Raw genomic sequence first — 17,961 nt, 5'->3', positions numbered from 1 at the left:
TATTTTTTGATATTTTTAATAGATTTTGCTATTTTTAAATAATAGGTGATCAAAATTTGAAGTGATTTGGATTTGTAGAAAAAAATTAAAATTAAAATACAAAATGCAATCGTGACTATTAGATTGGCCCAAATTCAATCTGGGCCATTTTGGCCTCAATTATAGTTGTTAGTTAGTGGGCTAACTTCAAATTCTCTCTCTCGCTATATATATATATATATATATATATATATATATAGGAGGATGCTAGGGTGAGCCCACTAGCTGATGGAACAGTATAAGTCCAATGGCCCAGATTGAATCTGGGTCGATCTGACAGTCATGATTGTATATCGGTAATATAATTTTAATATTTTTTGTATAAATCCAAATAGTATGGAATTTGGAGTATAAACTCTTCTCATCAAGACGCACCTAATAAAAATATTAAGGAAATAATTCACATAAAATAAATTCATCAAAATACCTCTAGAACTTTTTAGGGATATTTTAGTCAATTTAATTTATGCAAATTATTTGTTTTTTATTTTTATTATATTCTACTATTCTTGGAGAATAGACGCTCCAAATTTCAAGTAATTTGAATTTGTAGAAAAAAATTAAAATTCAATTATGAAATACAATTGTGATCATTGGATCGGTCCAAAGTCAATCTGGGCCGTTGGGCTTACAATGTTCCATGCGCCCATGGACTGACAAGAGCGTTATATATATATATATATATATATATATATATATATATATATATGTATATATTAACAGAGGCATAACTCACAAATGGTTTTTCTTGTTACTTAGCTTTTCTTTTCGATCGTCACTGTTGTTCAGGTGTGTTCCTTATGCATTTACCTCTAACTTCTTAACCACAATTTGAAAGAGGTCATTATAGAAATTTAAGACTTAAGATTCTGTAAAATTGGAGGATCCGAAGTGCTGTTGTTCCTAGCATAGATGATCTTTTGCCACCATTTGTAGCAAAGACTATGTATGATCGCCATATGTATATTCTTATGTGTATGCGTGTGTTTGTGGATAAAACAACTATGAATTAATTTCTATTGTCTTTCACTTATGACTTATCATTGTCTAAAGTCCATTAGATGTCTATTATTGACTAATAGTATTTAAATTTAAATATTTTTTAAATAATCTGATTTATTTGAAAATTGGCATGTGTGTACTCATCTAACCATCTTGCACCTAAACAAAATATCAAAAATAATTATCAAAAATAAAATGATAAAAATATTCTTTGAAATGTTTATAAGGGTAATATGGTCATTCTTATTATTTCAATTATTTTTTATATTTCATTTTAGTATGCCTCACCAAGGCGCTTATATCTACAAAATTTGAGGTTATAAAAAATTATTAAAATTCAAATACCCTCAGAAAATCATGACCGTTTGATAGACTTTAGATGTTGATGAGGAATGAGTAAAATGCTATATAACTTTACTCAAAAATATTTTTAAGTATATATATATATCATCGTTAGCATCATCATCAAAGCCTTTTTTCAACTATATGGGGTTGGCAATATGAGTTTTGGTATGCCATTTTACTCTATCAAGAGCTATACCCCGAGGTCAAAATTTGCCATATCTTTTCTCACTCTTAATGCATTTAATATGGTCTAGATCCCTACACTTTTTCTCTCTTATTTTTGCTTATATGATGACATCTTTTTCATCTTTTCTTAATGCATTTAATCATCAAAGTCTTTTTCCAACTAAATGGATTCGGCTACATGAATCTTTGTCCGTCATTTTGCTCTATTAAGGGCCATACCCTCAGTGAGGCTATAAGTCCCCATATTTTTTCTCACTATTTCCAACCATATCCTTTTTGGCCTATCCCTTATCCTTTTTGAGCCTTCCACTTGAACTAACACGTACTTCCTAACAAGTGTTGTACTGAGTTTGCGCTACACATGGCCTGCCGACCTAAGTTTTCATTATCTCATCTTATCGGCTATTGGTGCCATACCTATATTCTACCGGATGTATTCATTTTGAATTCTATCTCTTCTTGTATTGCCACTCATCTATCTCTACATCCCCATCTTAACTACATTTATTCTATGGGTATGTTGTTTTTTGACCGTCCAACATTCCACCCCATATAGTCAAGCTGGTCTCATAGTTGACCTATAGAATTTTTCCTTCAGCTTAATTGGTATGCGGCGATCACATAAAACTTCGGTTGCACATGCCCATGTCTTCCACCTTGCTCTAATTTTAGGTGTGGCATCTTCCTCAATCTCTCCATTTTCTTGGACTATTGACCCAAGATATTGAAAGTGCGCTCTTTTTAGTATTTCTTGGCTTTTAATCTTAACTACTTCCTCGTCTCTACTCCTATTATTACTAAACTTGATTCAATTTACTCTATCTTTGTTTGGCAAAGTTTGAAACTTTTAAATTCTAAAGCATTTAAGATATATATATATATATATATATATATATATAATATACACAAACATACATATATACATATATGTATATATGTATGTTTGTCATTGCTTTCGATGTCAGTGTCCATTATGTGTGTTGTGTATGTGTGTGTGTGTGACTGTTTTATCTGTCATTGTTTTCTGTGGCAGTGTCCATTATGTATGCTTTATGCCATGTTCAATCTTTCTTGGCTGTGCCTCCCTAGATTTTGTTTGTGCTCAATCTTTGTCTAGGCGGGGCAAGTGTTGTACTTGAACTAACTCGCACTTCCTAACAAGTGTTGTACTGAGTCTGCGCTACACATGACCCACCAACCTAAGTCTATTTTATCTCATCTTATCAGCTATTGGTGCCATACCTATATTCTGTATTCATTTTGAATTCTATCTCTTTTTGTATTACCACTCATCCATCTCTACATCTTCATCTTAGCTACACTCATTCTATGAGTATGTTGTTTCTTGACCGTCCAACATTCCACCCCATGAAGTCAAGCTGGTCTCGTAGTTGACCTATAGAATTTTTCCTTCAGCTTAATTGGTATGCGGCGATCACATAAAACTTCGGTTGCACATGCCCACTTCTTCCACCTTGCTCTAATTCTAGGTGCAACATCTTCCTCAATCTCTCCATTTTCTTGGATTTTTTACCCAAGATATTGAAAGTGCGCTCTTTTTGGTATTTATTGGCTTTCAATCTTAACTACTTCCTCGTCTCTACTCCTATTATTACTAAACTTAATTCAATTTACTCTATCTTTGTTTGGCAAATTTTGAAACCTTTAGATTCTAGAGCTTTTAAGATATATATGTATGTTTGTGTGTGTGTGACTCTATTATTTGTCACTGCTTTCGATGTCAGTGTCCATTATGTATGCTTGTGTGTGACTGTTTTATCTGTCATTGCTTTCTGTGGCAGTGTCCATTATGTATGCTTTATGCCATGTTCAATCTTTCTTGGCAGTGCCTCACTAGATTTCGTTTGTACTCAATCTCTGTCTAGGCAGGCAACCAATTACTGCATTTCCTTGGCAAATCTTTCATGTTTGGAGAAGGCATGTGATAGCCTCCAAATCTAGTAGGATTGGAATCCAGTGCCATATGCATGTAATGTTATTATCTGGTCCCTGTTCTTTTTATTCTTCATATTGGAAATTTGGTACAGGCTACCTTTTATTTTCATAATCCAAAGCCATCCAAATTGCTTCTTTTCTGTTTTTTTATGAAGTATGAATAAAGCATATTAAATTGGACAATGACTTTTTGAGGGAGATGCATTTATGCATGCATTGTTCCCTTATATACATTCCTACTGCTGGATGCAAATTTTTCACCAAAGGAGGTTACAATGCGTGTTATGGGATTGGTGAGAAACATCCTCTTCTTGTTATAACAATGTCATATCAAAGTTGAAGGTACTGCTAATTTTATGTATTCTAAATATATTATGCTCAGTGGGGTAGTTTTGGGCTTCGGCCTTCTACATGTATCTTGCTGTATTTTTCCACATAAAGACAACTTCATTATTTTTTTTTATGAGTACTTTCTTTGCGTGGGAGTTCAATCCCTCATTTTAGTTGATGACTGCGCATTTTTTCCGTCAACGTTTCATTCTGGCTGCTGGTTCTAGTGACTGGTTTCTACTAATTCACTTTTAGATTCATGGGCATGTATGAACCTGCTCCAAGTCAGGTATACATTTCCTTGCAGGAAGGGAAAAAGAAAAGTTTAGATAAATTATGGAATACACATTGAGAGAACCTAATTAAGTTCCATTAAGTTCTATGTTGCACTTTAATCAGTTACACAAGAATCTCTTCATCAAGTTCTTTGTTCTGTTGCCATGCAGGCGATTGACTCAAGGTTATTAATGCTTTATTGCTGGGGCTAAACTCTAAGAGACCTGATGTTCATAAGATCTTGGTTGTTTGGTGCTAACTTTTTATGGGTCCTTTAAAGGAAATTCTTACCGCTTGATCTTGGAGGTTTTTTGACATTATCATCATCAAAAACCTTTTTCCAACTATTTGGGATCGGCTACACTAATCCTCGTCCTCCATTCTACTCTATCAAGAGCCATACCCTCAGTGAGGCCATAACGCCCCTTCATCTTTTCTCACTATTTTCAAGCATATCCTTTTGAGTCTACCTCTTGTCCTTTTTGAACCTTCCAATTGAACTAACTCGCACCTCCTAACATGTGTGTACAAGGTCTGCGCTGCACATGGCCAGCCCACCTAAGTCTACGTTTTCTCAACTTGCCACACCTAAGTTCTCCCGAATATATTCATTTCAAATTCTATTCCTTCTTGTCTTGCCACTCATCCATTTGAACATCCTCATCTCTGCTATACTCATTCTATGGGTATGTTGTTTCTTGACCGCTCAATATTCCGTCTCTTAAAGTAAAGCTGGTCTCATAGCTGTCCTATAGAACTTTGACCCTTCAACAAGCTTCTAGGAACTTCTTTCTAATCAGAAACCAGTATTGGGTAAGTTTGTGTAGAGGGCAAGGGCCATATCTAACAGTGAACGAATTGTTCCGGCTGTTGGATCTCGTGGTAAATATTATGTGATCTTATCATAAATTCTAGGCACTAGTAAGAAACTGTTAAGAGTTTCATCGGGATATCGACAAGTTTCAATCAAACAGAAGTGTTCTTCAGTGAAGAAAACACTAGTGCTCTTCAGTGAAGAAAACACATTCTAGGATGATGTTGCCTGGAAGACAGAATTCAAGTCATTTTTACATGTTATTCTTTTGTTACTTCATTCCTGTTCTAGAACATAAATAGAGAGCCATGCTGGATGCTTCCTCTGGATTTCTGGTCACTCGCATGCTAGAATAGACCCAAGAGAGCCAAGCTGGTCACTTCCCTTATAGTTGTGGTTCTCTGCATCCTAGGATAGAGCAGTGTCAGTCACTTTTGAATGCAAGTATGCAAATTTTAAGCTCATGATATTTGAATGCATCTAGTCAGCAATAAATTGATTCATTCGATTAAGACTCCTCTGTTGAAGAATGTTGACTTTGTTCCTTACCTCTGTGGTTTTCCTGCACAGATGTGTCTATCTTAGAACTCTATATTCTGGTTTGTATGAAAAGATTGGAGGCTAAAGATTGTGGATCCTACAACTTCAATTCCATAATGAAAGGTTAGACTTCTGTAACATGGTTTAGTTCTCCAGTATAGCTTAACATCCTGAAGCACTAGGATGACGCAATTGCCATTGCAGAGTATAAAGGCTTGCAAGATGCTTCTCAAACTGGTGCCTATTATTCTCGGCAGGTTTGTCTTCGGGTAAGAGTACGGCGGATAATATTTTGCTCAAATGTTACTGACATGAATTTGACATTCTTTTTTTTCATCTACTGCTTCTTATTGTCAGTTTCTTTGATTATGTTGGGTCACCAGTTAGGTGTCTATTGTAGAATACACATTATTTTATGCCCTGCACTGCCTTGAGGTGTTTGATGTTACAAAAGAGTTTATTATGAAAGTTGTGGGTTGTAATTTTGTGCTTCCGACTCTTGTTCTTTATTGCATTAGATCTCAAACACCTGTAATGTGAACAGTATACTAGGCACAATTCCCTTCATCTCTATGATTATCACTTGGCAGTTCAGCTAGGATTTGATGCAATCTCTTGAATTAATCCTCCCAAGAGTTTCATGTATATCTCAAACATGCATATAATCATAGCTTTGAATGCTTGTCTTTGATCTAAGTGTTTGTTCAACTGCTTCATGATAACTAGTAGCATTCACCTGCTTCGCAGGTCTCATTAAAAAGGTTCTACATATTGTGCTATTGACATAAACTTTATGAGAAAAAATATACGGAATGAGAAAATATGACTCTCTCTCTATATATATATATATCTATATATATATGTATATATATATATATATATATATATATATATATATATATATATATATATATATATGCGTGTATATATATATATATATATATAGGGAAAAGATGGGATTAGCCCACTAGCTCATATGAACATATGAGCCTAACGGCCCAGATTGAATCTGGGCCGATCTGACTATCACGGATGTCCGGTAGTGCTTGAATTGTATTTATTTTTCTATAAGTCCAAATCACTTTAAATTTTAGGTGTGTTCTTCTCATCAAGGCTCTTCTAATAAAAATATAAAAAAACTTATTCGCGAAGAATAAAATGACCAAAATACCCCCTAAAGCTTTTCAGGGGTATTTTGGTCAAATTATTTCATGTAAAATATGTTTTTGATATTTTTTGAAGATTCACCTATTTTTGATGAACACACGTCTAAAATTTCAGGTGATTTGGATTTGTAGTAAAAAAACTAAAATTCAAACACTACCGGACATCCGTGATCGTCAGATCAGCTCAGAATCAATCTGGGATGTTGGGTTCATATGAGCTAGTGGGCTAATCCCATCTTTTCCCATATATATATATATATATATATATATATATATATCTCATTGTGCTGATGTGATTAAATAGTAGATATTGATTTGTGAAAAAAGTAAATTACTTATTTTCTATTTTATAGCAATACATAAAAATTTGATAGAACAAATTATTATGTTTTTAATTATTTTTGTAATTATAATATATTAATTACATTATTAGATTTATACTATTAGTATTATTTACCGAATCGATATCTTTTGTAAATTTTAATGCTCTTGATTTAATCATCCCTTTCACTTGCCGCAAAATCCGGGATTTTACGATGAAATCTGGATCCCATCTTGCAATATCTAGCTAGTCAGGCTGTTCAGGTTCACTCCCACTGTGAACAAGGACCATGAATCAAGGCCTTGAAAGGTCATAATCTCAGCATTCTCCCACTTGGCCTTTGGGGGCCTTATAATCACATAAGCGCTCTCATCCGCAAAAACATTCGGAAATATTCTAACATAGAAACAATTAGAAATGCTAATGCACTTGGATAACTAGAGATGCTCATGCATGGGAAGTAATAAGAAATACTTCATAATTAGAGATGCTCATGAATAACAATCAGGCATGCTCATGCATACATACATTCATGAATGCAGCCTCAAAACCCATCCCATGTACATATTTTGCAAAGATATTTGCAACTAAGCCTTTAGAGTATGTTTGGTTTGTGTGTAAATATTTACACAAGCAAAGTATTTACATATGTAAACAATTTGCAGCAAAATATTTGTATATGCATTCTTTTTACCATGTTTGGTAACGCATTTAAAAAGCACTGTGTAATCACTTTCCTATGTTTGGTAGCACTTGGTTGGTGTGAAAATCTTTACAAAAAACCTTGAATAGATGTGTATATTACACATACAATATAATAAATATATAATATATAATATGTAATATATATTATTTTATAAATAATAGTATATAAAGAGAAGAAAATGGATTTATCCTTCGATGTTGGAATATACATATTTAAAATTGATGCAAATAGATAAGGATCCCATTCTTTATTCGGCTGAATCTTTTTAGTAAAAGATTGGGCCGAATTTAATTGCTATTGGGGGAACGAACATGAATCACTAGATTACAAGACATCCATTGCTTCGAATTCAAATTTGATCTCCTTCCATACATCACAAGCAACAACTAGTTCTGGGCTCCACTTGCTAGCTTTACGGATAACTTCATTACCTTCACGAGCAAGATCACGTCCCTCATTCGAGCTTGTATGCATGCTTTTAAAGCCACCCGATAAGCTATTGCTCCAGGTGCATTTCCCCAAGGGTGTCCCAAAGTTCCTTCGTCAAATTGTAATACAGGAATCATCCCCAAAGATCTCTGTCAGGGCAGGCATATGCCAAATATGAATAACCATCGGAAGCCATGAGCATAACATCTGGCAGAGATACTTATATAATATGTACTATGTATTATATAAATAATATATTATTTGTATAAAATGTTATTTATATATTATATATTAATTATTATTGAAATATAATTTATATATTAAATATATAATTATTATTGAAATATAATTTATATATTAAATATGTAATTATTATTGAAATATAATTTATATATTAAATATGTAATTTATGTATAAATAAAATATTATAATAATATATTATTTACAAAATAATGAATAGGGAATAGTGTGTCCGCGTGTGAAAACAAATGCATCGGGAATGTTTCCCCACCTCAATAGGTGTGGTTTTATTTTACCATGAATTAGACCATTTCATGGTAAAAGTTTTTACCATGGTATTTATTTGCATATGCATTTCTACGAACCAAACGTATGAAATGCAATTTACATATGTAAATATTTCTTGGGGAATATTTACGCGCAAACCAAACGTACGAATAGTCATTGGATCCGTATTGCATTGCCTTGCTAGGGATATGCCAAGTCAATCTCACAAATGTGTAGAAAAGTTTCTCTTATGTTGTTGGACTTTTTGTAGAACCTAGGTTCTCTTGCTACATGAAAAGCCGTTAGATTGTCACAAATAATCCTCATGGTTCCACATCTCAATGGCTCATAACAGAGTTGATTAAAAAATTTCTTGATCCAAATTGTCTCTTTCGAAGCTGGACAACATACCACATTCAGATTCCATGGTGGATAATGCAATTATGTTTTTCTTCTTAGAACACCAAGATGTAGCCCCACCTCCAAAAACAAAGAGATAGCCCAAAGTAGGTTGGAGCTCATCTGCGGCACCTTGAAAGTCGGGATTTGAGTAGCTAAGGACTGTTAAGTCGGAAACATCTCCATAGGTGAGGGCATAATGCATGGTTCCCTTAGTATATCTATATTCTCCTAACCGTTTTCCAATACTCCATTTCCGGGTTGCTATGAAATCTACCTATTAGGCTTTGGGTAAATGTTAGGTCGGTCTTGTTCTTTGGGTAACATACATTAGGGATCCTATTGCACTTCTATATGGCACTCTCTCCATGGATTTTCTATCCTCATCATTTCTTGGATGCATGAATTCAATTTGGTCCTCTTTTATATGGGTGTGTTAATGGGCTTGAGAAAGTGAAATAGTTAACGACATGCCTATCTCTTATGATCTTGACCCCCAATGCAAAAGATGCCTTACCCATGCCCTCCACGTCGAAATTGTCTGGTAAGCATGGCTTTTGTTTCCTTCACTAACCTAGGGAGCTACTAGCTACTAGAATGCCATTCATGTAAAGAGTCATGAACACAATGCCCTTCCCATTGACCTTCAAATATATGCAATGGTCCTCCTCATTGGGATAGAATCCATGCTTTGTTTGGATCTCATGATATTTGATAGGCCACCTCTGTGAAGCTTGTTTTAGGCTATATAAGGATTTATGGAGTTTGTTAACTAGGTCTTCTTTGCCCTTGACTTCAAACCCTCGGGTTGTTCGTATAGATCTCTTATGCTAATTCCCCATTTAGGGATACGCCATTTCAACATCCATATGGTGTTCGAGGTCTAGGTAGGTGGCTATAGACATGATGGTTCTATTGGAGACCAATTTGGCAATTGGTGAAAAGGTATCATGTAGTCAATGCCCTCCTTTTCAGTTAACGGTTTGGCTACAAGTCTTGCATTATATTTCTCTAGTGGCCCTTTGGAGTTTAGTTTCCTTTTGTACACCCACGTCCTACGGGTGTACGGTTGGGCGGTAGTGTTTACGCTTCGATTTGTGCCGATCTCTGGGATGAGATCTGCTCAAATCTTAGCAAAAACTAAGTTATTTTTTAAAAGGTAGAGAAAGTGGGGTTGCTTGAATTATGGGTTGAGAAAAATCCCAATCTATACAGATTCGATCTTTTTCTGAATCCACTGGCAACGCCAGCTCCAAATCCGTATTTTAACCTAAAAATGCTTCTAAATTTAATCAAATCTAATAATAATTTAATTTTTAGAAAAAAATAAAATAAAACAAATAATTAAATGAAGAAAAACAAACTGAATTAAGAAAAAAAAGAGATACTTAAATCTAAGGACCCGAAACCCAGAGTTTCGGGCTTGTATTAGGCCGCTTTTTCGATTTGTACTACTATCTCCTTTTTTGGATGCCTTTGTTTGCTGGAATTGGTAGATCTAAGGTTCTTTTGACCTAGATCTAAGGTTCCTAAGGCAGGGAGAAAAATTGAGAATTTAAGTGGGGTCTACCTAGGCTTTTCTTAGGATTGGAAGAGAATTTCTGTCATTTTCTAAGCTTTTTGAGAGCTTTAGAGGTTGAATATGAATTCTGGGTTTTTCTCTGATTTTTGGGGAATTTTCCTAATTTTTAAGAATTTTCTAAGGGTTTTTCCTATTTTTGGGTATTTTTGGGCAATTTTTCTAATTTCGGAAATTTTTAAGATATTTCTTTGCTTTTTTGGTCCCTTTTTCGTCCTCCTTTTGGGTTAAGGAGAGGGGGTATTTATAAGATTCAATTGGTGATTTTTCTTGATTTTTTTGGAATAGTTTCGAATGTTTTGGATTTATCTTGAAGTTTTAGCCTTATTTAATTTAAGAAACGCCTTTACTGCATCATAAAACGCGTTGAATGCATTATCAGGCCGGGTTTGCGTCTTCAAGCTGCGTATGGGCTTTCCGGGCAGCGTTACAGCCCGGCTTGCGGCCCGACACTTGGGTCTCATAGGGATTAAATTGTCATTTGTTATATAATTTTATCCGTAAGGCCGATTCAAGTGATACTTGGACCGTTGGAAGGATCTCGGGCTCTACCTCAAGTTGGGGTAAGATTTGATAGTTTTGGAGCAATTAAAGTGGGTCTAGGTTGCCTATGGTCGACTAGGGTTTGTGTGGTCCTTTATGATCGGAATCGAGGTTTTTAAGAGTTCCGTTAGCCAGAATTTTGAGGGGGTATCTAAAGGTAGGTGTACTAACTCCCATGTCCTCGGGCTTCGAGTCATTGCTTACTCTTGGGATAAGATAGGGCCCCTAAGAAGTTATAGCTGTTCATCATAGGCTTCCTCACAAATTCTCTCATAAACCTTTCCTAACTAGGTAAAGAAGTTGGGTGATCTCCTAATCCTTTCACTCCGCCTAACTTGGGTAGTGAGCATAGGCCGCCACATAGTTACCGGGAATGGGAGCAGCAGCAAAGCGAGGTAGGCTTGAGGATTTGTGTGATATGATATAGAGTCTAGAGTGCTCTTAATACAACTCTTGAACTTGAATTTAGATAAAGTTTTACACATACCACATGCACCTACATATACCACATGCACCTACAAGTGCTAACACTCTTTGCTCACTATTACACCCTCAAATTCAAGTTACAATGACTCAAATATCAGTTGAGAACAAAAATTACAAGTCAATGGAGTCCCCAAGTTATTAATTCAAACACTTTGCGCATGGAGATACAAACTATGTCACTTTGCACACAGACTAGTACTTCTAAACCGGAATATGCCAATATGCCAATTTGCTCACAACCCAAAATATGCCAATCTCCCCATGTACTTCCGAACCTCTATCGGGATACCATTTGGTCCTAAAACCTTCCCTACCTTCATCATCTTCAAAGCTTCTTTCACTTATGATATCCTAATTCTATGAAGGTATCTATAACCTCTGCTCTTATTTATGCCAACAGTTCTTCTACCGTTATGTTCCTATTGTGTTCGTTATTTAATAATTTATAAAAATAAACTCTCCACCTTTCATTGACCTCTCATGCTGGTTGAGGGGAAGGGCCAGCAAACCTCCCTCGAGCCAGCCAGCTTAAGGGGAAGACCCCATGATACTCCTAGTGCACATATGCTGCTTTGGCAGGAAGAGGTGTTGCTCCTACCAGTCCAGTTCTTTACACATACATTCTTAGTTGAGAGGATGGTGGGTCGACTGGCTGTTCGGGGTGGACAAGGCACATGGACGATGCGTGGCTCAGAGACCGTGGTGCATGGGGGTGACCCAAGGATGCCTAACAATGAGTTAGTGGTGCATGGCAATAGAGGGGCTCAAGCCCCACAACCAGGTCAACGTACAACTTGATAGTGTGTTAGAACATGGGTCCCATAGTTCTTTGGCTGGGCAGGTTCCAAAGTTTGAATTCAAGTAGCAACAGGAAAATGATGGCACGTCAGAGGCGTGCGGAGCTGGTCGACCGCTTGTGGATGTGGTGTGCAAGGCACGCAAAGGCTGTTGATGGCTTGTCAAAGGCGTGCATGTGGCCTGCAGGTCGCTTGCAATGCCCATCATGATGCCGAAACAAGTCCAAACGCAATATTGCCAAAGCTGGGTTGCCAAGTATCCCATGCAATTTGAAATTCAAATGTACTAACTGGGGTTTATATAACCCCCTGGCCCAGACCCTTAGTGGGCATCTGTGGCAGTATACCCTTGTAACTGTAAAGAGCTAATAAATCTTGGCCTTTGCCCTTAGACCCATGTGTGTGCTTGGGCTTGTGCATGCTTTGCTTGTGTGCTAAGTTCTATGTTGGTGCACTTTTGTTGTGTTGGTAGAGTTGGGCGAGGCTGAACTTGAGCCAGGGCTGAATGGTTGGCTGAAAAAAAACAGTCTAGCACCCATGACAATTGGTATCAGAGTGGAGGCTCACTTCAAGTGATTGCCCCTACAAGGAGTGAACGAGTGACAGAGCTGGAAAGTCGATTCAAGTTGAGCGACCTGTTTGTGGCTCGAGTCAGGACCCTTGAGGAGAGAGCAGAGGCCCTCTCCACCCAGTTGGAGGGACTGGTGGCGGCTAATGAGGAGCGCAATGGCACCTAGGAAACCCTTTTGGGGGACCTGGAGGCTGATGTTGCTGCCCTCACATATGCATTCATTTCCAATCTTAAGACCGTGATTGACGACCTTACTTTGGTTAAGAGGGCGCTAGCCAATCCCTCAAGCATAGTCGAATCAGCCAGGGTTTGAGTGCCAGAACCCAAACCGTTCGGTGGGGCTCGAAGTGCCAAAGAATTGGAGAATTACCTCTGGGGCATGGGGCAGTAGTTCCAGGCTGCCCATGCACAAGAGGAAGATGAGGTGACCCTAACCACCTTGTATTTCACCGGAGACACTAAGCTCTGGTGGAGGACGTGCGCGGCTGATGGATTGAGGCCTCCTCTCACTTGTTGGGAGGACCTCAAGCGGGAATTGAAGGAGCAGTTCCTTCCCAAAAATGCAGCTTGGACGGCTCGTGAGGCTTTGAGAAATCTCAATCACAATGCTACTGTGCGCGAGTATGTGAAGCAGTTCTGAAGCCTCATGCTCGACGTCAAAGATATGTTGGAGGAAGATAAGCTATTTAACTTTATGGCGCTCATGCAGCCTCAAGCTCATGCGTAGCTAAGGAGGCATGGGGTGAAAGATCTCCTTGCGCGGTGGTTGTGGTGAATATTGTTGTCAACTGTACGCTTAATGCCATGAGGGATGGTACCCGGCTCTGCAAAAACAAGGGTGGTAAGGGAAAGAACGCTGGTGGGGACCGCAAGCCACATGCCAGTGGACGGTCTGGGGGAGAGTCTTCTGGAAAAGCCGTGTCCAAAGACTTCTCCAACTGCTTCATCTGCAAGGGGCCGCATTGAGCCAAGGATTGCCCACAAAAGCAGTTCCTTAATGCAGTCCAATCAGTCCCTGAGGAGGAGGCAGAGATCGCGAGGACCAAGCCACTTTAAATGCAGCTCCATGCGATGAAAAAGATGGTGAAGGAGGCACCATCAAAAGGTGGCCACATGTATATGATGGTCACACTGAATGGGCAGGAGGCCCGAGCAATGGTGGACACTGCTGCCACCCATAACTCTATATCGGATCGAGGTGTTGAGCGGCTAGGCCTCAAACTGACTGTGGACGCCAGCAAGATTAAGGCAGTGAACTCAGCGCCACAGTCTTTGTTGGGGGTAGCTCGTGACGTGGCTCTCAAAGTTGGCAATTGGAGCGGGTTGGTGAACCTTGTGGTTGCCCGTTTGAATGATTTTGAGGTCATCCTTGGACTCGAGGTTTTAATTGTTGCCAAGACTTCAGCCATACTACACTTGGGCATGGTTCCATTATGGAGGAAACAAGCCCTTGCATGGTGTCGGTGGTGCGAATCGAGAAGGGCATGATCCTTTCTGCAGTGAGTGTATAGAAACCAAATCTCATGCACTTGGAGTACAATAGACACAAAAACAAGACAATACACCTTGAAATTCATACAATACACTTGAGATTCAATTTGCAAAATGAAATTACAGCAAGGTCACTGTGACTACAGTGAATGTTTGACTTCAAAATATACTCAAATTAGAGGATACAACTCAATTAGGGTCCCTTGTTCATGAACAAAACAAACTACTCAAGGAGATCATCAACTTACACATGTATAGGGTCCCTTGTTCATGAACAAAACAAACTACTCAAGGAGATCATCAACTTACACATGTATAGGGTTCTTTTGAAAATTCTGCAACACTCAAAATTACAAAATAAAATTGTACATCAATAAACTCCATAAAACTCAACACGACATAATCTCCAACATAACAACATACATATACTCAAATATGCAATGCATCATGACCACGAGAAGCTGATCGGAGGTCTCGGGTGCCTGATTTACTGTCTTGGGTCTTAGCTATGTGCCATTGGGTGGCATGTGATGGCATAACTCAAAATCCGGTCAAATTCATGATCTCAAGAGTGGGAAGGCATGCATCTATTGATATACACTTAACACATGGAAGGATTTACAAATATCTAAAAATCAAATCAAGTGGGAAAATCGTAAGATGGGGCTCTTAAAACACAAAACTAGTTCAATTGAGTTCACAAATCGAGCCACATGAATTCGGCATAGTGTCCTCTTAACTCTTAAAACATGGAAGGATTTGCAAATATCTAAAAATCAAATCAAGTGGTAAAATCGTAGGAAGGGGCTCTTAAAACACAAAACCAGTTAAATTGAGTTTACAAATTGAGCCACACAAATTCGACATAGTGTCCTCTTATGAAATCAACAATTCAATGAATCAAAACGATGATCTAATTGACTAATTTGGTCATGAAAAATTTAGAGAAATATCAGTAAAAAATACTCAAAAAATCAAAGGGAAAGGCTCTTGGAAACTTGATCAAATTATGCATGGATGATGCCTTCAACTATATGGATTTAGAGGGCTCAAAGTAGATTCAAGCTCAAAGTAGATTCAAGCTCAAATTAGATTCAAAAGATCAATGGTCTAATCATTAAAGGATGAAGATAATTTGTTGCAATTGAGAATTTGCAGCAAGAAGAATCAATAAGAATCAAAGAAAATGGAAGAGATCGTTCTCAATTGTTGGAAGAGATCTTACTCAATTGTTGGGGGCTTCAAGACTAGATCATCAATGATTTGAATTCGATCTTTGAATCACCATTAATGGAGTAGTGAAGGAGCTTCAATGGAGCTTGCTCTCACCTTTACATGAAGGCAATTTTCTCGTGAGAGAAAGAAGAGAACTGACTTGGGCGTGCCACTCTATGAGTGAAGAGAGAGAGAGAGTGGCATGCCACTTAGAGAGAGAGTAGATGTGAACTCATATGAAACGTGAAGGCTCAAAGGTGTATTTATATGCTTATTATCCAATGGCTATAAAGAGAAGCTTAATCCTAGCCCGCCATCCGCCATCATGCCATCAAGTTGTATGGATTTGAATACCTTGATCTTCCTTTAATTCATTTCAATTCCCTTGTTATTGAAATACCCATGCTCGTTACATTTAATTAAACCAAAAACCAAGATGGAGGGTACACCCTTATAGTAATTTGATAAAATTTCAGCAAAAAGCAAATCTCAAAAGTTATCTGCATTTTATTAGAGCATGTGGGGCTAATGAAATCATGCCACATAAGCTAGGTGGTTAATTGCACATTTACCATATACCCTTAGGGTTAGACTTCAAATTACAAACCCTATACCCATTCTAGAAACCTCCATACATGTGCACAAACCCCTTGCTTTAAGCTTTAAACATGTATTAAAATAACTTTTCCAAAATCACAATATTCCATAAAATTCTAAAATTCGATGGCCTTCACTTAATCAATCAAAATGCAAACGGACATGAAGGTCCCTTTGGGGGAATGATGTCACCCCACGTCATCCTCCATGTGGGGTGACATGGGACCCCCTAAACCTCCACGTGGACACTCATTGTCCATTTGGGTATCCCCTATGGGTTTCGGGGGACTGTCCTTATTTGTCATTTCTTGTAAACAATTCTGAAAATTTATTTTCTTGTTCTTCTGAAAAAATATTCAAAAACCCACAAAAATGATTTTCATGATTTTCCCTCAAAATAAATCGTTTTGACATTGTTTAAAAAAAATTACAATGAAAATTAGGATCCTTGGAGGTTGAATTATGTATCGGTGCACTCCACTTGGTTAGACCTGGAATCCATAGCTTGTATCCCTGCACGCACGACACAAGGTGGATCACCTCATCAAGTTGGTGCATGGTTCATAGCCCCTGGCCAAGAAACCCTATCGAATGGCCCTTTTGAGTTGGAGAAACTTAGATTGCAGTTGGATGAGCTACTTAGTGTAGGCTTGATTGAGCCCTCCGAGTCTCCCTATGGTGCGCCGGTGCTATTTCAAAGAAAGTCAGATGACACGTTGCGCATGTGCGTGGACTACCACGCCCTCAACAAGCTAACCATCAAGAACCAGAATCCCTTGCTATGATCAGAGACTTGTTTGATCGGCTTGCCAAGGCCAGGGTCTTCAGCAAGTGCGACCTACGCTCAGGCTACTGACAGGTTCGTATAGCGGAGGGAGGGAGGTGTAGAGAAAACTATGTCTGACTTGTTACGAGTCTTTTGAGTTCCTTGTAATGCCGTCTGGGCTAACCAATGCCCTGGTAACCTTTTGTCGCTTAATGAACAATGTATTAAGTGAGTATGTCGACATGTTTGTCATGATGTAGTTAGATGACATTGTTGTGTACAGACAAACCTTAGATGCTCCTGTCAAGCATCTAAGCCAGATGCTAGAGAGGCTAAGGGCCAACCAACTGGATGTAAAATTTGAGAAGTGTACTTTTGCCAAAAAGGAGATTATGTTCCTCGGGCACAAGGTGGGTAGAGGGCAGATTGAGCTGGATGATCAAAAGGTGCGAGCCATCTTAGACTAGCTGCCGCCTAAGGACATCCACGAGCTACTCTCCTTCTTAGGGCTAGCTAACTATTACCGGCAGTTCATTGAGGGTTACTCCAAAGGATCGTGGCTCTGACTAGCTTTCTAAGGAAGGGTGTCAAGTGGGAGTGGATGGTGGGCTGTGAGCAGTCCTTTCAAGAGTAAAGAGGGCGATAACCGGCAAGCCGGTGTTGCACCTCCCTGACTTTGATAAGCTCTTTGAGGTGCAGACCGATGCCTCAAATCATGCGATCGGTGGGGTTCTCATGCAGGACAGCTACCCTATGGACTTCGAAAGCCAAAAGCTCAAAGAGACTAAGCAGCAGTACTCAGTCCATGAGAAGGAGATGTCAACGGCGGTACACTGGTATGGAGACATTACCTGCTGAGGAGTAGGTTCATGGTGCTTGCTGACAATGTGGCCACAAAC

The 17,961-nt window shown here is 38.2% G+C and overlaps 1 protein-coding gene across 18 annotated transcripts in view; it reads left to right on the top strand.

Moving 5' to 3' along the window:
- ORC4 (origin recognition complex subunit 4) overlaps positions 1-17,961 on the top strand; it is a 52,852-nt gene that overhangs the window by 31,106 nt on the left and 3,785 nt on the right. For 12 of the 18 annotated variants that reach the window (XR_016047268.1, XR_016047269.1, XR_016047266.1 and 9 more), the window contains 2 exons: positions 5,519-5,611; positions 5,693-5,757. Coding sequence is in view for 9 of the 18 variants with exons in the window: in XM_020667030.2 (XP_020522689.1) it covers positions 5,519-5,611; positions 5,693-5,757 (158 nt within the window). In the remaining 9 variants the exon portion in view is untranslated. Of the gene's footprint in view, positions 1-3,462; positions 3,563-5,518; positions 5,612-5,692; positions 5,758-17,961 lie in introns of all 18 variants that reach the window. The other 6 variants (XR_016047267.1, XM_088855409.1, XM_020667029.2 and 3 more) reach the window with 2 other exon arrangements.

This window comes from Amborella trichopoda, chromosome 13 (assembly GCF_054954075.1).
Source record: "Amborella trichopoda isolate Santa Cruz 75 chromosome 13, AtrichopodaSantaCruz75HAP2 v2.0, whole genome shotgun sequence".
Lineage (NCBI taxonomy): Eukaryota > Viridiplantae > Streptophyta > Magnoliopsida > Amborellales > Amborellaceae > Amborella > Amborella trichopoda.
The sequence above is the reverse complement of the archived record's forward strand: the minus strand, read 5'-3'. Positions and strand labels throughout refer to the sequence as shown.